The 19,687-nt window shown below is 49.9% G+C and overlaps 1 protein-coding gene across 2 annotated transcripts; it reads left to right on the top strand.

Moving 5' to 3' along the window:
- The first annotated feature begins 611 nt into the window (after positions 1–611).
- On the top strand, positions 612–15,814 carry Itih3 (inter-alpha-trypsin inhibitor heavy chain 3). 2 transcript variants are annotated; one of them, XM_085828502.1, is made up of 21 exons: positions 612–728; positions 1,361–1,381; positions 2,194–2,360; positions 2,464–2,568; positions 2,786–2,948; positions 3,452–3,565; positions 4,818–4,943; positions 5,170–5,286; positions 5,834–6,002; positions 6,508–6,633; positions 6,878–7,059; positions 8,488–8,673; positions 8,826–8,965; positions 9,482–9,636; positions 11,099–11,131; positions 11,381–11,416; positions 11,563–11,676; positions 12,158–12,362; positions 14,499–14,671; positions 14,867–14,978; positions 15,574–15,814. In XM_085828502.1, exons 1-21 carry the CDS (start codon positions 636–638, stop codon positions 15,701–15,703), a joined length of 2,667 nt encoding a protein of 888 aa, XP_085684628.1. In that variant the 5' UTR covers positions 612–635; the 3' UTR covers positions 15,704–15,814. The 2 variants fall into 2 exon arrangements, with proteins under 2 accessions (XP_085684628.1, XP_085684629.1); XM_085828503.1 differs by lacking the exon at positions 11,381–11,416 and having other exon boundaries at positions 11,482–11,676.
- The last annotated feature ends 3,873 nt before the right edge of the window (positions 15,815–19,687 follow it).

The following is a 19,687-nucleotide window of genomic DNA, read 5'->3' as shown; positions in this document are numbered from 1 at the left end:
TTTTCTTAATTAAGAGCACCTTTTGTCTAATAAGGAAGAGGGAAGCCAGGGCCTTTGGGCAGGCAGAGGGAGATGATACACACAGTGAAAGACAGGCACACAGTCCAGGGAGAGACACTGAGAGAAGCAGTTTGGAATCAGATCTCAGAGGGAGCTAGGCTACAGGGTCCCTGGCAGACACATCAGGTAATAGAACAAAGGGCTCAGCCATGGGGGGTCTAGCCCCAAGAGTGGCTGCCTTGTGAAGGCTGGAGCTGGGATCCAGGCCCAGACTAGAGGCAATGTGGGTGGTAAGGACTAAAACACTGAGCCCTAGATGCAGAGAAGCCTGCTGTTCTAAATGCAGCTCACACCACCCTCACCAGGGAGAGTGGGGGTCACTTGGTTCACACAGCTTCTGCCTTCCTGAGGGCCTCCAGACTTCAGAACATCAGGAGTGCTGCCCCAACACTGTTATTGTATCCACTGGGCCCTCTTCACACAGACTCACTGGGTGGTTACTCCACCCGCCCCCAGTTCCCGGAGCTGCTGCCTGCTTCCTGAGCTCTGGCCCCATGGTCCAGGTCCTTGACCCTGCTTGGAAAACACTGGGCTGGCATATATAAAGAAAGCAGGCCAGACCCGTGTGCTCAGCAATGAGGACTATGTGGTGGCCCTGCCTTGTCTTGGCTCTGCTCTCTGGCTTGGAGACCTCTGGCTTTCCGAGAAGTCCCCTCCGGCTGCTTGGGGTGAGTCGAACTTCCTATCTGATATCAGGAGTTTGAGGGTCATATGGGCAGAAAATCCTCCCCCCCAAGTCCCCTGAGTGAGGGGAAAAGGAAGCTAAGGACTGGACAGTGTGTTACTGGGACATCGTTGGACTCCAGAGAGCTGAGCTGAGCTGCAGACAGAACTGATAAACAAACATGCTATTTAACACTAAGCAGAGTTCCCCAAACTCCCAGGCCTCAGTTTCTCCACCTGTCAAATGGATGATGAATTGTGAACTTCTCATCTTGGTCTACAAAGGCCTACCTTAGGTGCAAAGCAGGTGCAGAGGCCTCTACAAAATGCTAGGTTGAGCATGATGGGCAGGCAGGTGTCCTGGGAGGATGACTAAAGCAACCAGAGCAAGGGAGAACAGAGTGAGGGGTCAAGTAAGTTGGTGACATACGGAGCAGGAGGCAGCTTAGGATCTTCTGATCTCCTCCATAGGTGACCTGATGGCACATCCCTTTCTCCAACTATTCATTGTCCCTCTCTAATTCATGGCCTGGAGGGACCCGTGTCTCTGAGCCCTGGCCCTAGCCCAGAACCTGTTCCCAGGCCTCTGGTGAGCTTGTGCTTGCCCTGACCTCTTTGTTTATCTTTGGATTTACAGAAACGGAGCCTCCCAGAGGGGGTAAGAACTTCAGGGGAACACAGACTGGGCGTGGAGGGGGGCAGAATGGAGTGTTTGTCCACTTGCTAAAGGTACAGATCATAACAGCAGCTGTCCCAGAGCTGGAAAACAGCTCATGGCCCCATCTTGGCAGAGCCCCATGTGACCCAAAGACCCTTGGGAAAGAGCACTGTAGCCATGGTCCTCCAGCTTTGTCAGGGTCAGCACAGGGAGGGGCGAGGGAGGGGGGGGGACCTTCCTTTCACACACACTGATCAAGTTCTTGCTGGCACTTGGCTGCTGGAGGACGGAGCAGATGGTGAAGCACGCTGTTACAAAGTATCTAGATTCTTTCTTTACCCAACATGCCCTGCTCTATCACCCCTATTGGAAAGAGAGTGTCTGGGAACTTGGCACAGGAAGGAGGTGTGTGTTTGAATAAAAGTACCAAAGGACATAGGAAATAGAAAGAGTAAGATGGGAGAAGAGTGTGGAAAACCTAGGGCCAGGCGGAAGAAGAGCCCCGGGGAAGACTTCACTTAGGAGAGGGGCTGAGTCAGAGGCAAGCTTTTAAAAGATCTGGACGGCTGCAGCTGTGTGCTGATTGCAGCATTAAGAAGGCAATACACGAGCATTGTGGCAGTCAACTGAATGTGGGATAAAGGGCACTGTCTAGATCCCCAGTGTGGATGACTGGGAGGACTAAGACACCGCAAGACTTCAGAGCCCATGAGGGGGGATTGGGAAGGGAAGCAGCCAGGCTGGTGAGTTGGTTTCCCAGGATGCAGTTCAGCTAATTACCACCCAGTGATCCTGGCCCACCTCTCCCACAGGTGGTGGATGGCATTGAGGTTTATAGCACCAAGATCAGCTGCAAGGTGACCTCCCGCTTTGCTCACAATGTTGTCACCACAAGGGCTGTCAACCGTGCAGACACAGCCAAGGAGGTGTCCTTTGATGTGGAACTGCCCAAGACAGCCTTCATCACCAACTTCACCTTGTGGGTACCACCAGAGCTGCTCACTCTAAGTTCCTTGCCGGGGTGGGGTGTGGTGGGGTTCTGGCCCAGTGTGACAGCCCCTTCCCCTACACTCGATCTGCAGGACCATTGATGGTGTCACCTACCCCGGGAACATCAAGGAGAAGGAAGTTGCCCAGAAACAATACGAAAAGGCTGTGTCCCAGGGCAAGACAGCCGGTTTGGTCAAGTGAGTGTGGCTCTTGGGCTTTGAGAGAAGAAAGCAACTATGACTGTTGCTATGGTAACCATACGTATCCCCAGAATATCCCATTGCAAAGCAACTGAGGTTTGGAATAGATAGGAAAGTCTCTAACCTAGGATCTGAGACTTGAACCCAGAGCCAATGAAGGAGGGGTTCCTGAAGTCTTTGTGCTAAGGACTGTCTTGCACCCCCTGTCCCTTAGGGCCTCTGGGAGGAAACTGGAGAAATTCACAGTGTCTGTCAACGTGGCTGCAGGCAGCAAAGTCACCTTTGAGCTAACCTATGAAGAACTGCTCAAGAGAAACAAGGGCAAGTACGAGATGTACCTTAAGGTCCAGCCCAAACAACTGGTCAGACACTTTGAGGTAAGCAGCCATTCCTGCATCCCCTGCTCGGAACCACAGAAATCCCGGGGAAGGGCAGTAGGGTCGAGGTGGGAGAAGGAGAGCATATCTCAGAGCTGAGCCAAGGACATATCTTCAAGTCCCTGTGCTTGGCTGAGGAGGGTTGGAAGCAGCACTTTGGCTTTAGCTACAACAGTTGGGAGCCAAGGGGAGGAGGCTTCAGCACCGGAGCCCTTGAGGACCATACCACAAAACACTTCTGAGACAGTGCGACTGGTCTGTTTTATCTACATCAAGGTTAAAAGGAAAAGGAAATAGAAGTACTGTGGTTGTGGAACTCAGGATCAATGGCAGACAGATGACGCAAATGTTTTGTGCCACCACACCCTTTGAACTTTGCTAGTAGCCATCACTATCATCTGGGAGGCTCCCTGTGTCACCACAGACCCGTGTCATTCCCCTTGAATGTGTCCCAGACCTCTGCACCATTGCAGTATGACATCTCCTTCATTTGGCCATTTCAGATTGATGCGCACATCTTCGAGCCACAGGGCATTAGCATGCTAGACGCTGAAGCCTCATTCATCACTAATGACCTCCTGGGAAGTGCCCTCACCAAGTCCTTCTCAGGGAAGAAGGTGATGTAGACACCTCTGGGGCTTGGGGTGCGGGGGGTAGACCATCAGCCTTGACTTTGCCGATCTAAGCATGGTGGGGGTTGTCTGTCTGTGATGTTGCCGTTCTCCTCAGTCAACTGGGTCATCAGGGCGAGTGCTAATGCTAACCTGCTAGAAGATTTGGGGTCTCAACAACTACCAGGACAATGGGGAGACAGGAAGCCATTTATAAAGCCCAGTTCCATTCTACCCTGGCAAATAAACAGACGGGGGTGGGTTTGCAGACCAAGAAACTGAGGCTAGCTTTGCTGACTCCGCTTTAAGAGGTGGAAGATTTATTTTAGTCAGGGTTTCTATTCCTGGACAAAACATCATGACCAAGAAGCAAGTTGGGGAGGAAAGGATTTATTCAGCTTACACTTCCACATTGCTGTTCATCACCAAAGGAAGTCAGGACTGGAACTCAAGCAGGTCAAGAAGCAGGAGCTGATGCAGAGGCCATGGAAGGATGTTCCTTACTGGCTTGCTTGCTTATAGAACCCAAGACTACCAGCCCAGAGATGATCCCACCCACAAGGGGCCCTCCTGCCTTGATCACTAATTGAGAAAATGCCTTACAGCTGGATCTCATGGAGGCATTTTCTCACCTGAAGCTCCCTTCTCTGTGATAACTCCAGCTTGTGTCAAGTTGACACACAAAACCAGCCAGTACAAGATTCAGGATATCTGCTTTAATTATCATTCTTGGTGCTGGGCAGTTGACAGAAGTCACTGAGCCCCGTGCTATTCCAGGGCAGGAGCCCAGTGCCAATGGGAAGTAGATGGGGAAGTATAAAGATCAAATCTCAGCTGTCTAGGCTCTCCAGAGAGACGTTCAAAGAGCCTACATTCAAGAGAGCTGCTAGGGTCTGGACGCTCCCAGTCTCCTTCACTCTAACACCCACTTCCCCACTTGCATCCTTCTGTCCTTTGGGTACCAACTCAAATGCGCAAACCACTCAGCACAAGGTTCTCTCTTATGGGGCAAAACACCCATGCCCGAGTAACTTCTGGAGCTGAGCTAAAGAGTTAAGATGAGGCAGTCAGAAGAGAGGAGAAAGACTAAATGAAAATGTCAACCTCCCCACCCCAGACAGGTTCTGGTCACCCAGGGAGGGAGGTATTCAGAAAAATGGGGTCTGGGAGCAGCTTTATCCAGGAAGAACTGTCTGTTCTTTCTGTCTACCAGTGGGCCACCCTCACCAAGCTCAAGGCTCTTCCCTTCTCCCCACAGGGGCACGTGTCTTTCAAGCCCAGCTTAGACCAGCAGCGCTCATGCCCGACCTGTACAGACTCCCTCCTCAACGGGGACTTCACCATCGTCTACGATGTGAACAGAGAGTCTCCAGGGAATGTGCAGGTAGAGGTCGATGGCTCTACCAGGCTTGCTTGCTAATTCATCATCACGGAGGGGAGAGGCCCAGTATCCTACGGGGCTCCAGCGGTGGTCCTTCCTCCTGCCTTTAGCACCAGATCTCTTGTACAGCAGCTCCTGGAGAGTGGAAATGACAAACGTTTGACTTTCACTTGCAAGACAAGGCATTGTTAAACAGGCATTGGCCTCCCCCTCTCTCCCACCTGTGCAGATAGTCAATGGCTACTTTGTGCACTTCTTCGCGCCCCAAGGCCTTCCAGTGGTGCCTAAGAACATAGTCTTTGTGATTGATGTCAGCGGCTCCATGTCTGGTCGGAAAATCCAGCAGGTTTGTCTTCATCCAACACCTTCCCAGCACCCAGGGCAGCACTGGGGTGTAGAAACATGAGGAGGAAGAAATTTTGTTTTTTAAATTATTATTATTATTTTTAATGTATGAGTATTCTATCTGTTTATACACCCACATGCCAGAAGAGGGCATCAGATCACATTATGGTTTTGAGCCACTATGTGGTTGCTGGGAATTGAACTCAAGACCTTTGGAAGAACAGCCAGTGCCCTTAACAGCTGAGCCATCTCTCCAGCCCCAAGATTCTTTTATTATTATTATTATATTTTTTTTTTTGGTTTTTCAAGACAGGGTTTCTCTGTATAGCCCTGTATTATTATTTTTTTAAGTGGGAAGATTCTAGTATTTCTGGTGGAAAAGGAAGGATCAGACAGAATGTAAGAATATGCAAAGCCTTGGGGGCCTTGGGCATTGCTAACTCATAAGGATAGGGCTAGTAGGCAATCCTCTGTCAGCCTAAGCTAGAAGTGACTGGCTCATTTCTCTTGCGTGTCTTTATGGTCTGTTTGTCTTCTTCTTCCCGCAGACCAGGGAAGCCCTTCTTAAAATCCTGGATGACGTGAGAGAAGATGACTACCTGAATTTCATTCTCTTCAGCACTGGTGTGACCACCTGGAAAGATCACCTAGTTCAAGCCACCCCTGCAAACCTCGAGGAGGCCAGGACATTTGTGAAGAACATCCACGATCAAAGCAGTGAGCTGGGGGGGAGGGGACAGATGCATACTCTGCTGGTTCCCTTTTCTTGTGCTGGCAGCCCCTCTCCTTTGTATCTCTCCCTTGGGGTAGACATCAGACTTGAAGACCACACACCAGAGTGCCTCCCTTGCCTCCTAGGGAAACCTGTTCTCCACACTTCTAACCCATCATCCTGGTCTCATCGTGATAAGGCACAGGGACCCTGTTTCCTATGGAAACCAGACATGACATCTATACCATTTCCTTCCCACTCCTGGTGACTCCACCTGGCTTCTTGCCAAATTGCTATGATCTCACATGCTTGGAACCTCTTAGCACCCCTTTGATGCCTGTGTGAAAGTCCACATATGTCAATGTTTTCTGAGTACTTCTATGTCCAGGATGACACAGTCCTTGGCACAAGAGCAGGGTCCACTGCTCAAGTCTCCTTCAACAGCCTTGTACTCTGGTGCCCCAAGGACACACCGCACCCCACTGGTTCTGTCTCTCTGTTGGTGTACAGTGACCAACATCAATGATGGGCTGCTGAAGGGTATTGAAATGCTGAACAAGGCCCGAGAGGACCACGCTGTCCCAGAGAGGAGCACCTCCATCGTCATCATGTTGACAGACGGGGATGCCAATATTGGTGAGGGAGAGGGAGGCTTGAGCCCAAGGTGAGGGCGTGTCTGCTTGCCTGCCTGCCTGTGTCGCTGGCTCACTACAAGACCTTGGATGTCTTTCCTTGGGGTTCCCTAGCATCTTGTGAGCCTCTTAAAGGCAGGTACATGCCTATCCTTGTCAGGGATCCCTATGAGCTCTGTATGTAAAGAGCCAGGTCTCCCCAGCAGAGCCGTGGAGATGATCCCCAACATGAACTGCGCTTTCTACAGGTGAGAGCAGACCGGAAAAGATCCAGGAAAACGTCCGGAATGCCATCGGGGGCAAGTTCCCTTTGTATAACCTGGGTTTTGGCAACAATCTGAATTATAATTTCCTGGAGACTCTGGCCCTGGAGAACCATGGGCTTGCCCGGCGCATTTATGAAGATTCTGATGCCAACTTGCAGCTGCAGGTACATTTTACCTCACACGCTATTTCTCAGGCAGCTCTTTCCACGTGACAACTTCAGGTGTCAGATGGAGCCTCCTCTCTGTTAAAGTGCACCCCTGGCTGCATCTTGTTCTATTCTATATAAAACTGAGTTGCCTCCTCTGCAGGACTGGTAGATCAAGCACAGGACCTTCTGTATTTGTCTCACGAGCAATGAGACGTTTTTATGTAAGCATGCCCAAACATTTCACAGGACAACGGTTTATTAAGTCTGTCGTAAGGAATAATATGGCCACTGACAAGGTGGCTTAAATAACAGAAACACTGTCTCACAGTCTTAGAGGCTACAAGTATGAGATCAGGTGACAGGGGTTGGTTCCTTTCTGAGGGAAAGGTCTGCATAGGCTTCAATTTTTGACTTGTCACAATCCTCTTCTTCTTGGGCCTTCCCATGCATTCTTTTCATTGTGTGTCTGTATCCAGTTTCCTCTTTTTATAAGGGCACAAGGGATACTGGACTAGGGCCCAACTTCATGACATCATTGGATTATCTGTATAGAGAATTTACCTCCAAATAAGGTTGCACTCTGAGGATTAGGCTGTTGGAAGTGCAGTACAAATCTGACTCATGACAGACACAGATCTTTTTTCAATAAAACAGTATTTAAAAATATTTGCTAGCCAAATGTAACTGTGAGCCACACTCTTCAATCTGAATCTAGGCCTCCCACTGGTGGTGGACCACACCCCGACATGTAGGGGACTCCAGGGCTTTCCTCCCCTCTGACCACACCCCTTTCTCTGGCTAATATTTCTTTATCTAACGTTCTGCACCCAGAATTATGTCCTTTCCTTTTGTCCCCTCTAGTCTTTAAGACGGTGGGGACAGCCAGGCAGTGGTGGCACACACCTTTAATCCCAGCACTGGGGAGGCAGAAGCAGGCAGATCTCTGTGAGTTCAAGGCCAGGCTAGTCTACAGAGAGAGTTCTAGGACAGCCAGGGCTACACAGAAAAGCCCTGTTTTGTAAAACATAATAATAATAATAATAATAACAATAATAATATAAAAAGAAGCTTAAGAGCTTAACATTTATGGGCTGGAGAGATGGCTCATCAGTTAAGAAAACTCACTGCTCTTCCAGAGGTCTTGAGTTCAATTCCCACATGGTGGCTCAGAACCACCTATAATGGGATTGGATGCCCTCTTCTGGTGTGTCTGAAGACAGCTACAGCATACTCATACAGACAGTGACCTCGTAGGAGACTGTGCCTTTGTAGACTCCAGGGCACAGCCAGGACTATTTAGAAATGAAGACCAAGGGAAAGGATCTATTCAGCCCTTGAGAACCAAATGCCACCTTGTAGCATTTGTGAGACCAACCTATCCCGGGCTTCTCCATGTCTCCCCTGGGAGGTCTGAGGTGACTGGATCCCTGATCTGACTTACAGGGCTTCTATGAAGAGGTAGCTAATCCACTGCTGACTAATGTGGAGGTGGAATACCCCGAGAATGCCATCCTAGACCTCACCAGGAACAGTTACCCCCACTTCTACGATGGCTCTGAGATTGTTGTAGCAGGGCGCCTGGTGGACAGGAACATGGACAACTTCAAAGCAGATGTGAAGGGCCATGGGGTGAGTGGGAACAGATGCCCGGGGCATGCTGGGAATGAAGGGTTGGCAGTGACAGACCCAAGGCTTCCTTGGAGTGGTGTCCTCTGAACCCAGCCACCACAGCTCTACAATCTGGCTCTCAAGTCTCTCACTTGCCCCATTTCCCCACCTAGGCCTTGAATGACCTGACCTTCACAGAGGAGGTAGACATGGAGGAAATGGATGCGGCCCTGAAGGAGCAAGGCTACATTTTTGGGGACTACATTGAGCGACTCTGGGCCTACCTCACTATTGAGCAGCTACTGGAGAAACGGTGAGTTGGCCTACCCTCACCTTGAGGAACACCCAGCTGCCTAGCACCGTCCACAGCTCTGATTGTGTTCTGGCAAAGCCAGAGGAGTAAGACAGCCACCCACTGAGGAAGGATGTCACTGTGAACATGTGAGGAAGGATGTTCCCTTGTGTCCCACCCCTCCTGCTTGCCCATCTCAACCAGCAAGCACTGCTGAAGGCTGAGAGTGCCTCTAGGGCAGGGGAGGTCCTTAGCTTTTTCTCTTCATCAGCACCACCCAGTGATAGGGAGATTGAAGAGCAGTGATGGGGGGCAAGCCCCAACACCCTGAGGGTGTAGCTGAGCACCCTTGAGAGGACAATGTGTCCGCCCCCCACTCCAGTGAGCTCCACTGAGCAGAAGCAAGGATGTGGGCAGTGGAGAGAGGGGAGATGGTCCCTGGCTGCCCCTGGAGAGTATGGTCTGGTTGGGGAGTTAATGGGAAAAGGAAGCAGTATGGTGTGTTCTGGGCTGACTCTGAGCTGTTCCTCCTTCCAGCAAGAATGCCAAAGGGGATGAGAAGGAGAACATCACAGCGGAGGCCCTGGATCTGTCCCTCAAGTACCACTTTGTAACCCCACTGACCTCCATGGTGGTGACCAAGCCTGAGGACAATGAAGACCAGACATCCATTGCTGACAAGCCTGGGGAAGGTGGGCACAGGGAGAGAAGGCCAGACTCTAGGATCTTCCCTCTAAGATCCTGGACCCTAGAATCCCAACAGAGGACTTGGCTAGGCTGGGGATGCCAGACCTTTTGAAGGGGGGCATATTTGGAAGTATCACAGGGGTATGGAAAGAGTGAAGTGGTTATCAGAGGTGTGGTGTGGGGGCCAGTAGGAGTCTCTAAGTCTCTCAAGGGATGGAAGCCAAGAGAGCACTCCATCTAGGGACAATTAGACAAGAGGTGCTCCTAGCCCCAAATTTAGACCTGTGACAAACTATCAGGGTCCTGGGATGTGTGAGAAAAGAGGCCCTGAGATCTGGAATCCAAGACCAAATATCTTTAACAAGACCTCAATTGTACTCACCAGGAGAGCCCCAAATGTATATAGCGACTTCATAGCCTGGCACTGAGTGGCACAGTCGCTGTTTTCTAGGAGTGCTTGGTTCTAGGGGACACCCAACGGGGACAAAGCTAGCTCTAAGCCAGGCCACAGAGCACCCTCACTGGTTGCAATGGCCTTAGTCAGTAGCCTATGTCTAATATGGCTTTTCTTCTTTCTCCCACGCTATGACTGCATGTTAGAAGGTAAGCTTCATGTGATGGATGGAGGGAGAGAGTAGGGGAGGGAGGGAGGGAGGGATCGGGAAAGGGAGGGAGGCATAAAAGGAGGGAGAGAGGGACTGAAGAGTGCTTTCAGACTCACGCCAAGTCTCAGGGTTCCCATTCATTAAATTGAAGATGCCTTCCTTATCTCAAGATGGGCCAATCAATGACAGTGTCCTATTAATCTGCAAAAACGATTAATTTTGATATCTAGCACTTTTACATGACCCCTAGCAACCCATATGTGACTCTTTTCCAACTCTCATTATGTGAGTGCACGAAGTCCAGAGAGGACTCAGCCAGTAGCTGATCTGGGACATAGGCCTAGAGGCACTTGGGCCCAGTGCCCATGCTGAAGGTGTCTGGGACCCAAGGCTCCCCACATCTCTCTCACTGTGAAATCAGAACACTGCACCCCTCCAGCGCGCTAATGCCAAGCAAGCCTCAGCCCCTGACAAGCTGCCCACCTGAATCTCCAAGGAACACAAGTACATTAGGTCACCATTTCCCCTCGGGAGCAACCAACCATGAAGGAACAACAGACATTATGGGTCTCACCCTATCCCATCTAGGGGCTGAAGAGTTCACAGAGAACTGTGAACATTGTTCATGAAGGGTAGGCTGATGATGTGATAGATTTACATTTTAGCCACATCAAAATATGCTCCTGTCATTTTATATGACACCTGCACTACCAACAGCTCTGAAAGGGATTCCCTGGGCAAGTCCACCAATGTTGGGGCCCTGGTGGGGACCAGTAGCCTTCAGGCCAACAGGAAGTACAGGACTGGGAGCTGGGGGAAGCCCTTGGCTGTTGCTCATGCCTGCCCTTTGATGTTTTACTAGCCATCGCTGAGACCAAGACCATGTCCTTCTTGAGTGAGTACATGAGGCTGCACCCAGAGCCTTCCCTGCTCCGGCCCCTCCTGTAGTGTTTCCTCAATCAACCTCTGTCACAGGCCGATTGACCAGGTGTCCTGGGGCGTCTGCATGCTGGTGGAGGGGAGAGAGGGAAGGAAATCACTGGGGGATCAGATTGGGAGAGGTATAAGCCAAATTCCGAATGGAGGTCCCAGATCTCCCCAGGACAGCTTGCTTTGTTCAATCTGGTCTCCCTTTGCTCCGTAGCCAGTCAGCAGTCCAGTCAGAGCCCCTACTATTATGGTGAGTTGCTTGGCTCCTCCCCTGGTCAAGGTTCAGTGTTACGGGTGTCTTGCTCCTGCCCACAGGCCCAGGAGTCCTGGGAAGTCCAGGAGGCCAGGGAAGTCTTGTGGCACAGGGTGTCAGCCCATTCTCTGATGTGCTCTCAGTGGATGGGGACCCCCACTTTATCATCCAAGTCCCGGGAAAAAACGACAGCATCTGCTTCAACATCGACGAGAAGCCTGGCACCGTGCTGCGCCTGATTCAGGACCCAGTCACAGGTGGGGCTACAAGCTGGGGTGCTTTCTGTCAGGATCTGAGAGCCCAGGTGAGTCCATAGACCAGATCCTCCTGACTTGAGTAATTATTCGTCTTCATATACAGAACACTCTGCACAAGAGAGGAGGGGCCAGCCAAACAGCAAGACCCACTAAGCACCTAGTGCTATTAGGGACAGACCCACTATGGTGTCTAATGCTATTAGAGAATGGTAGATATGGGAAGCCTGGCCTGTATATTGGGAGCAGTTTTTCTCTCTCACAACACTCCCTGACCCAGGAAAGAGAGAAGGTCCACAATATCCCAGCATACCCCAGACCCGAAGCTTCTAGCGTGGAATTTGGCTCTGACCCTCTGGTGTTTCCTTGGGGCTCTGCCTCTGTTTCCCCTCAGATTACCTTGCTAAAGAGGAAGACATCCCTACAAGCCATAACAGATTCAAAGACCTCACTAGTCTCTCTTCTTGGCTCACCCTTCCGGCAGGTATCACTGTGACCGGACAGATCATCGGAGATAAGGGAAGTAGCGCTTCTTCCAGGACAGGGAAAACTTATTTTGGCAAACTGGGCATTACCAATGCTTGGATGGACTTCCGGGTTGAGGTGACCACGGAGAAAATCATCCTAGGGACTGGGGCCGAGCTGAGCACGTTCAGTTGGCTAGACACAGTCACGGTCACACAGACCGGGTAAGTTCTCTGTACCTCCAAGGCTGAGGAGGAAGGGAAATGCAGGATTCCCACAAGAGTCACAGGAGAGACTGACAGCCTGAATTCAGATCCCGAAGGATGGAAACCGTGGGATAGAGCACCAATCCTGAGACCCCTGCCACAGCCAAAATTTGTAGCTGGACAGTATGCAGGACTCACTTTGAGGACAGCCATGACAGCATGAAAGCCTTAGGTGGAAGCCAAATGCAGAGGCACACACATAGTCCAGTGCTCAGGAGGCCTAAGGGCAAAGGATTGCTTGAGGCCACAAGTTTAAGACTGGCCTTGGTAATATAACAAGGCGCCATCTCTAAAATTTTATCTATCATCATCATCATCATCATCAGTATTTCTCCCTCTGCCCCTTGCTCCATGCCACTTACAGCACATGTCGTGAGTAAGTCAGAGGACGACTTTGTGAACTCAGTTCTCTTTCCTTCTGCCTGAGTTACATGGGTTCTGGAGGCTGAACTCAGGCCACCTGGCTTGTGTAGGAAGCACCGTTGTGCATTGAGCAATTTCACCAGCCCTTGCAACCCATTCCTAGACGGACAGGAGGGTTGAGTGTGATTGCAAACATCTTTAATCCCAGCAACTGGGAGACAGAACCAAGATGATCCCAAAAGCTCCAGGTTGGCCTGGGTTACATGACAAGTTCCAGCCTAGCGTGCGAGCTCACAGAGACTGTGCCTGGAACTTGAACGAGACCTGCATAGATGAGGCCAGATGAGGTGTCAGCATGGAGAAGGGCAAGGGGACTCCAAGTCCTACCCCTCTCCAAGAAACTACTTGAAGTTGATACCTCATGGCAAAGGAAGAGTCCGTTTTCTCCAGTGGAATGTCACTGGGTGTAACAACTATGTTCCAGGGCAGCCCACGCCCAGGAGTAGTTAGCCAATGCAAAATCCACTCCATGGTGTTTTGCTTTTTTTTTTAGAACTTTTTTTCTTAGATTTTATTCATTTAATGTATATGAGTACACTGTAGCTGTCTTCAGACACACCAGAAGAGGGCATCGGATCTTATTACAGATGGCGATGAGCCATCATGTGGTTCCTAGGAATGAAACTCAGGACCTCTGAAAGAGCAGTCAGTGCTCTTAACCGCTGAGCCATCTCTCCAGCCCAGACTCCATGTTTTGTTTTACTTTGCTTTTGTGGATCTTTTGTTTTGTTTTGTTTGCTTGTTTGTTTTATTGGTCTTTTGCTTGTTTGTGTTTATTTTGATTTTGTTTTTGTGTATCTATCATCTATCTATATATCTATATATCATATATCTATCATCTACCTATCTATTATCTATCTATCTATCTATCTATCTATCTATCTATCTATCTATCTATCATTTATCTGTGTGCATGTCTGAGGAATGGGCAGGAATATATAGCTGGGTTGGGAAGATCTGGAAGGAGATGGGGAAGGGAAACATGATAAAAGTATATTGTATAAAATATGTTTTACTCAAAATATTTTTTTTGTTTGTTTGTTTTTCAAGACAGGGTTTCTCTGTGTAGCCCTGGCTGTCCTGGAACTCACTCTGTAGACCAGGCTGGCCTTGAACTCAGAAATCCGCCTTCCTCTGCCTCCCGAGTGCTGGGATTAAAGGCGTGTGCCACCACGCCCGGCACTTAAAATATTTTTTAAAAATTAAATTAATTAATTTTAATTAAATTAATTAAATTAATTTAAAAAACTAAGCAGGAAAGGAGGGAAGGAGGGGAGGTAGGCAGAAGGAAGAACTTGCGACTTCTCTTGCTGAATCTGCCGATTCCAAAGCTTCATAGCTCTTCTTGTTTTAGAGTCCCAGGGATCCCACTATTCCCACTAGGCTCAAAGAGGGTACAGCCTGCCCAGGACCACACAGGGCCTGATCTGGTCCCAGGCCTATGGGTTTCTAGACCTCTTTCCTGCCCCCAGAAGAACCAAGGTCCACTCTGTAGAGGGCACAGATAACATATCTGTGGTAGTCTTATCCCAACATTGAGATAGTGTCTGGCATCTGTGTGCCGTCAGGTGACATACACTTTGGAGGCCTTGTGGAAAAGCCCTTGATTCAGACGGTTAATGCCACGGCCGCATGGCCTCCCTGCCTAGACCTCCTCCTCTTCTCTCCTAGGCTGTCTGTAACAATCAACAGGAAAAAGAATATGGTGGTGTCCTTTGGAGATGGGATTAGCTTTGTGATCGTCCTACACCAGGTTTGGAAGAAACATCCAGTTCACCAGGACTTCCTAGGGTTCTACGTGGTGGACAGTCACCGGATGTCAGCACAGACACATGGGCTGCTGGGTATGGCACGCTAAGACTGCAGGCTGCTTAGTTACAAGGAAGCACTGCGAATAGATGTGCAACAAGCCACCTAGCCACCCTACCTGGTTTACAACATGCCTGTTCAGCCTTTGCTCCAGTCCTGAAAAGCCAGGGGCCACGGCCCGCCCCCCCTGGCAACAGACAGAGGCTCACTGTTAATGTTTTCATTCGCAGGCCAGTTCTTCCAACCCTTTGACTTTGAAGTGTTTGGCATCCACCCAGGCTCTGACCCTACGAAGCCAGATGCCACAATGGTGGTGAAGAATTATCGGTTGACTGTCACAAGGTGAGGTGGCATCTCTGACACCTTCACCCCACCTGGTACCAAGACAGGAAGAAAGAACCCTCCATGCCATGGCACCCAGTTTGGCAGGCTCATGTTTTCTCCGGGGTACCCTTACTTCTTTTTGAGGTTTTGACCCTCTTAGATGCCTCCTAATTAAGGATTAGCTCAAACCTGGCTCCCTCGAAAGAACAATCACATGACACATCACATTCTTGACAAAAGAACTCTAGTCTCTTCAACCTTAAGCCAGGCACGGTGGCCTGTGCCTGCAATCTCAGTCCTTAGAGGTGGAGGTAGGAAGATCAGGAGTTCAGGTCCTTGGCTATTTAGCAAGTTCAAGGCCAGCCTAGGCTACAGGAGACCCTGCCTTAAACACTAAAATATCAAATAAAAAATAATATATCAAAAAATTTTCAGGAGTTAGGTGGAGGGATGCAGCAAGGTGGTAAAGCACTTGCCTGGGACAGGTGGGGCCCTGGATTTAATCCTAGCACTGCAAAACCACTAAAAAGAATCTCCTTCAACTTTCGGTCCACGATGTCCGCAGACAAGTTGCTCACCCCGTGCCTTACAGCATCTCTTTCTTTCCTCCCAGGGGCTCCCAGAAAGATTATAGGAAGGATGCCAGTGTTGGCACCAAGGTCACCTGCTGGTTTGTCCATAACAATGGAGAAGGGCTAATTGATGGTGTCCATACTGACTATATTGTCCCCAGCTTGTTCTGAGTAGCATGCCAGCTGCTGCTGAAGTAGAAGGCCTGGGTGGCCTGGAGAAAGGACACAGAATGGGGCTTGTGGGAAGGACCGGGACAATAAAGCCCACCATGTAAACCGAAATGACTGTTAGTCTCTGAGAGCCTTCATGAGCCACCACTCAGGAAGCAGCATGGCTGTTAAGAAGACAACTTCCCGGGGGCCTCAGATGAGACAAATGTGGGACAGAGTTGGTTGGGGTGACACCTTGGGGAATCCACAACTGATGATGAGCGAAGGATCTCCAAGTCATCAGGAGGGGTGCAGTGGGGTGAGGCTAAAATCCAGGGATGTCTTACATCAGGGGTCATGGCTCAAGAGCTCCTTCTCTCATCGTGGTGACAAGGAGAAAGGGAGGAGGGTTTGAGAGGATATAGTTCATCATGGTGGGACACACATGTAGCTGGAATGACCTTGGTCAGGGGTGGTAGGAGCTTGCCACATGGGTTCCTCATATCGAAAGATCAGAAGCAGAAACTGGAGCGGGAAGCAGGTCTAGTCTAACTCATGAAGACATGCCCCCTAGTGACCACTTCCTCCAGCTAGGCCCCACCCCTTAAAGGTTCTATGACTTCCCCAAACACAGTGCTACTATCTGGTGGACTGAGTGTTTAAACGCTTGGAGGACTGGAGGACATCACACACTTATACAGTAACAAGAGGGGGCGTTCATGTTGGCTCACACTTCCAAAGTCAACCTATGGCTGCTTGGCTCTGACACTGTGTTTGTGTAGTGGTGCAATCCATCATGGTAGGAGCATGTACCAGCAGAAGTCTGTTTACCTTATGGTAGCCCAAAAGGAAAAAGAGCCAGGCATGGTGACACATGCCTGTAAGCCAGCAATTGGAAGGCAGAAGCAAGATAATTGAGGTCAGCTTAGGTTATATAGAGAGGTGCTGACCAGCCTGGGAACATAAAAGACTCCATCTCAAAAACAAAACAAAACAAAACAAAAACAAAAAAGAAAAAGAAAGAAAGAAAGTTAAAAACTGAAGGAGGACTGGAGAAGGAAGAGAGGGTGGGGGGGAGGACAGAGAGATGCAAATGGTGGCTCATTCCTGTGATTCCCAGCACTGGGGTGGTAGAGAAATGAAGATCAGGAGTTCAAGGCCAGCTTGGGATACAGGAGACCCTGTTTCAGAAAGAGAGTGAAGGAGGTGGGGAGAGGGAGAGAGAATGTGTGTGTATGTGTGTGTGTGTATGAGAGAGAGACAGAGAGACAGAGAGACAGAGAGACAGAGACAGACAGAGACACAGACACAGAGACACAGAGAGGATTCCCTTCAAGGGCGTGGCCCTTAGTGGCCCAAGTTCCTTACACTTCACCCAACCTTCTGAGGTTCCATCACCTCCTACTAGGGCAACAGACTGGTGACCAGGCTTTAATTACATGGGCTTGTGGTGACACTCCAGATGTAAACCATAACACCACTTATCTACTCAACTACCCACCCGGCCATCCACCCACTCACTCCCCTCCATGCATCCAACCACCCTTGGGGTCAGCAGCCAGGTGTGATACCCACGGCAAGGATCTGAGGCCGAGTGTAACACAGTTCTTATCTTCACAACTGTCACTGTTTGCCTTCAGGAGGTCCAGGATCCGACAGATCCTCCTGGCACCTCATGATGACCACTTTCTCCCTTCCAATGAACCCGGAGTGAATTAGGGAGACACAGGGGTCCCTAGAGAGGAACTTGATCTTCTAGGGAGTTTTGTTTACAAAGAGCAGAGCTGACTTTTGCTTTACCTGAACCTGTGCACTAGCACATCCCCTTCATCCCCCTGTGCACTAGGATATCACCCTTCATCGCTCTTGGGACAAGAGACCTTCTGTCCTCTTCACTTTCTGTCCATACTCCAGGTGTTTCTCTGTACCATTCAGCTTCCGGACACACGAGCTGCTTCTAACTGTCATGTGATCATCCTGCTTGGATCCTTTGTGCTTTCAGCATCTCTAACTGAGGGCCTAAGGGATGCTGGGCAGAAGATCCTGGAGTGGAAGCAGTGGATAGCTTGCTAGATGGCTGAGCAGAGATTTTAATAAAGCTAGTGTAAGGGATCGAACCCGGGACCATCATCAATGCAAAGTGCATGTGTTTGTGCCTGTGCATTTGCGTGCGTGCATGCGTGCGTGCGTGGGTGTGTATGGCATGTGGCTATCGGTCACGAAAATTGTCATACCTCCCACTACAGAAGGCCCACAGAATTTCCCACGGCTGGTGTCATGTGTCATAGCTGGCTTTCCAGTGCTCAAACTGGCCAAGGGCCTGGAGGGGGGGGGTGACTCCTGGTTGCTACTACTCTAGAGTGAGTGTTAATATGAGACTTGGCTCCCAAACTGAAGGCCTTCCCCTGATCCAGGGGGAATGTGGGAAGAAAGCTGGAGAACTAGCCCAGCCCAAATTCTGCCTCTTCCTCAACACACAAGCAGGGAGGCACGGCCACTCAGGAAGACATTAGGCTGGCTATGTTTTCGCCTCCTCCCACAGTACCCCAGCTCCCCCCTTTCTTGCTGAGAGCCATACGTGGGAACCTAGGCCTTGCTCCAGGTGAAGGGTGTGCCACCTGGGCTGGCCCTTTCCTAGCCTACAGCACCTTTTTTTTTTCCCTCTTTCCCAGAACTCAGGTAAGTGTTCGTCTCTAGGCCAGGCTTCTGCTGGCCCTGTACATGGGTGTCCTTGTTCTATTTACTCAGAGTAACCTTCCCTTTGTCCTTTAGAATCACCCCTAGGAAGCCTTTCTTGCCATCTCCAGAATGGGCAGGAGCACTAGAACATCACCCTTTGATATCCATCAAAGTTCATTTCGCCACCTTGACAGAATCAGAACCACTTGTGAACGGAGTCTAGGGGAGGACTTGTTTAAGACTTGGTCAGCCTGTAGGGGATTTTATTAACTGGGTTAGTGCAAGTGGGAAGACACACCCTCGAAGCAGGCAGCAGCATTTCTTGGGCTGGGCCCCGGACTGAAAGGACAGCAGGAACCCACTGAGTGCCGGTGTGAGCGTTCATCCATACTTCTCTGCTCTATAGTGTGGATGCGATGCGGAAATGATCCACGCAAGACAGACAATCGGACTAATTAAGCCGAATAAAAGTACATAAATAATCTCATTAGTCAATGTTCAAAAGAAGACTCATCTCTCTTGGCATTGAAGACCAGAGGTACAGCATTTTAAAAGACAAAAACCACAATTACATCACTGTTTGGGGGAGGTTGAAGCAACATCTGTAGTTTTGTGGAGCTTAGCAGGATTTTCCAGATACCACATGACAATTACGTCTGATTTACGCTTCTTCTTCTTCTTCTTCTTCTTAGTTATTTTTAGTTTTATGTTTTAGCTTGCTCAAACATCAGTTATTCTGGTTAATATGTCTGGACCAGGGTTGGGGTCACAGACAGCTCCAAAAGATTTGCAAAGGCAGATGTGTCTATTGGAGGTATTGTGATGTATGTGTGTGTGTGTAAGGAATGTCTAGGCAGACACAAAATAAAGTCAGGAAAAGATGGCATCCCCGTAGCCATTCAATGTGACTAGCTGAGTGAAGGCCCTGTCTGCCTTAACTCCCACAATGATAGACTTTGTAACCCGAAATCATCACAGACGCCTTTATCTCTTAAGTTGCTTCTGTCAAAGTGTCTTGTCACAGCAACATAGAACAGAATGAAGACAGTGCCCAGTGTAATCCAGCCCTTGGCCCAGGGCCCCGAACAGCCCCCAGTGGGTAGAAAAGTAAAGGCTGGTGTTCAACTGTCCTGCAGGTGCTGGACTGCACTGACTTTTGGGCCAGGCCCAGCTGGTTGTGTCCTAGGAGGGTGAACTTGGGCCAAGCAGGCTCATCTGTCTCTAGTCCCACAGGAAGTCCCTCGTCCTGGGCATGAAGTCCCCTGCCAGGGTGCCTAGGCGGAGGAACCTCAGTGCAAGACGAGTGATCTCACACACTGGGCAAGG

Source organism: Mus caroli, unplaced genomic scaffold (genome assembly GCF_978045245.1).
Source record: "Mus caroli unplaced genomic scaffold, Mus_caroli_1 scaffold_12, whole genome shotgun sequence".
NCBI lineage: Eukaryota > Metazoa > Chordata > Mammalia > Rodentia > Muridae > Mus > Mus caroli.
The sequence above is the reverse complement of the archived record's forward strand: the minus strand, read 5'-3'. Positions and strand labels throughout refer to the sequence as shown.

Excerpts from the sequence above, each read along its gene's own strand:
- Itih3 (XM_085828503.1), top strand. The coding sequence starts at position 636 with ATGAGGACTATGTGGTGGCCCTGCCTTGTCTTGGCTCTGCTCTCTGGC. Across the intron at positions 3,566-4,817 it reads AGTCCTTCTCAGGGAAGAAG|GGGCACGTGTCTTTCAAGCC; the intron begins GTGATGTAGACA and ends TTCTCCCCACAG. Across the intron at positions 6,634-6,877 it reads AGACGGGGATGCCAATATTG|GTGAGAGCAGACCGGAAAAG; the intron begins GTGAGGGAGAGG and ends CGCTTTCTACAG.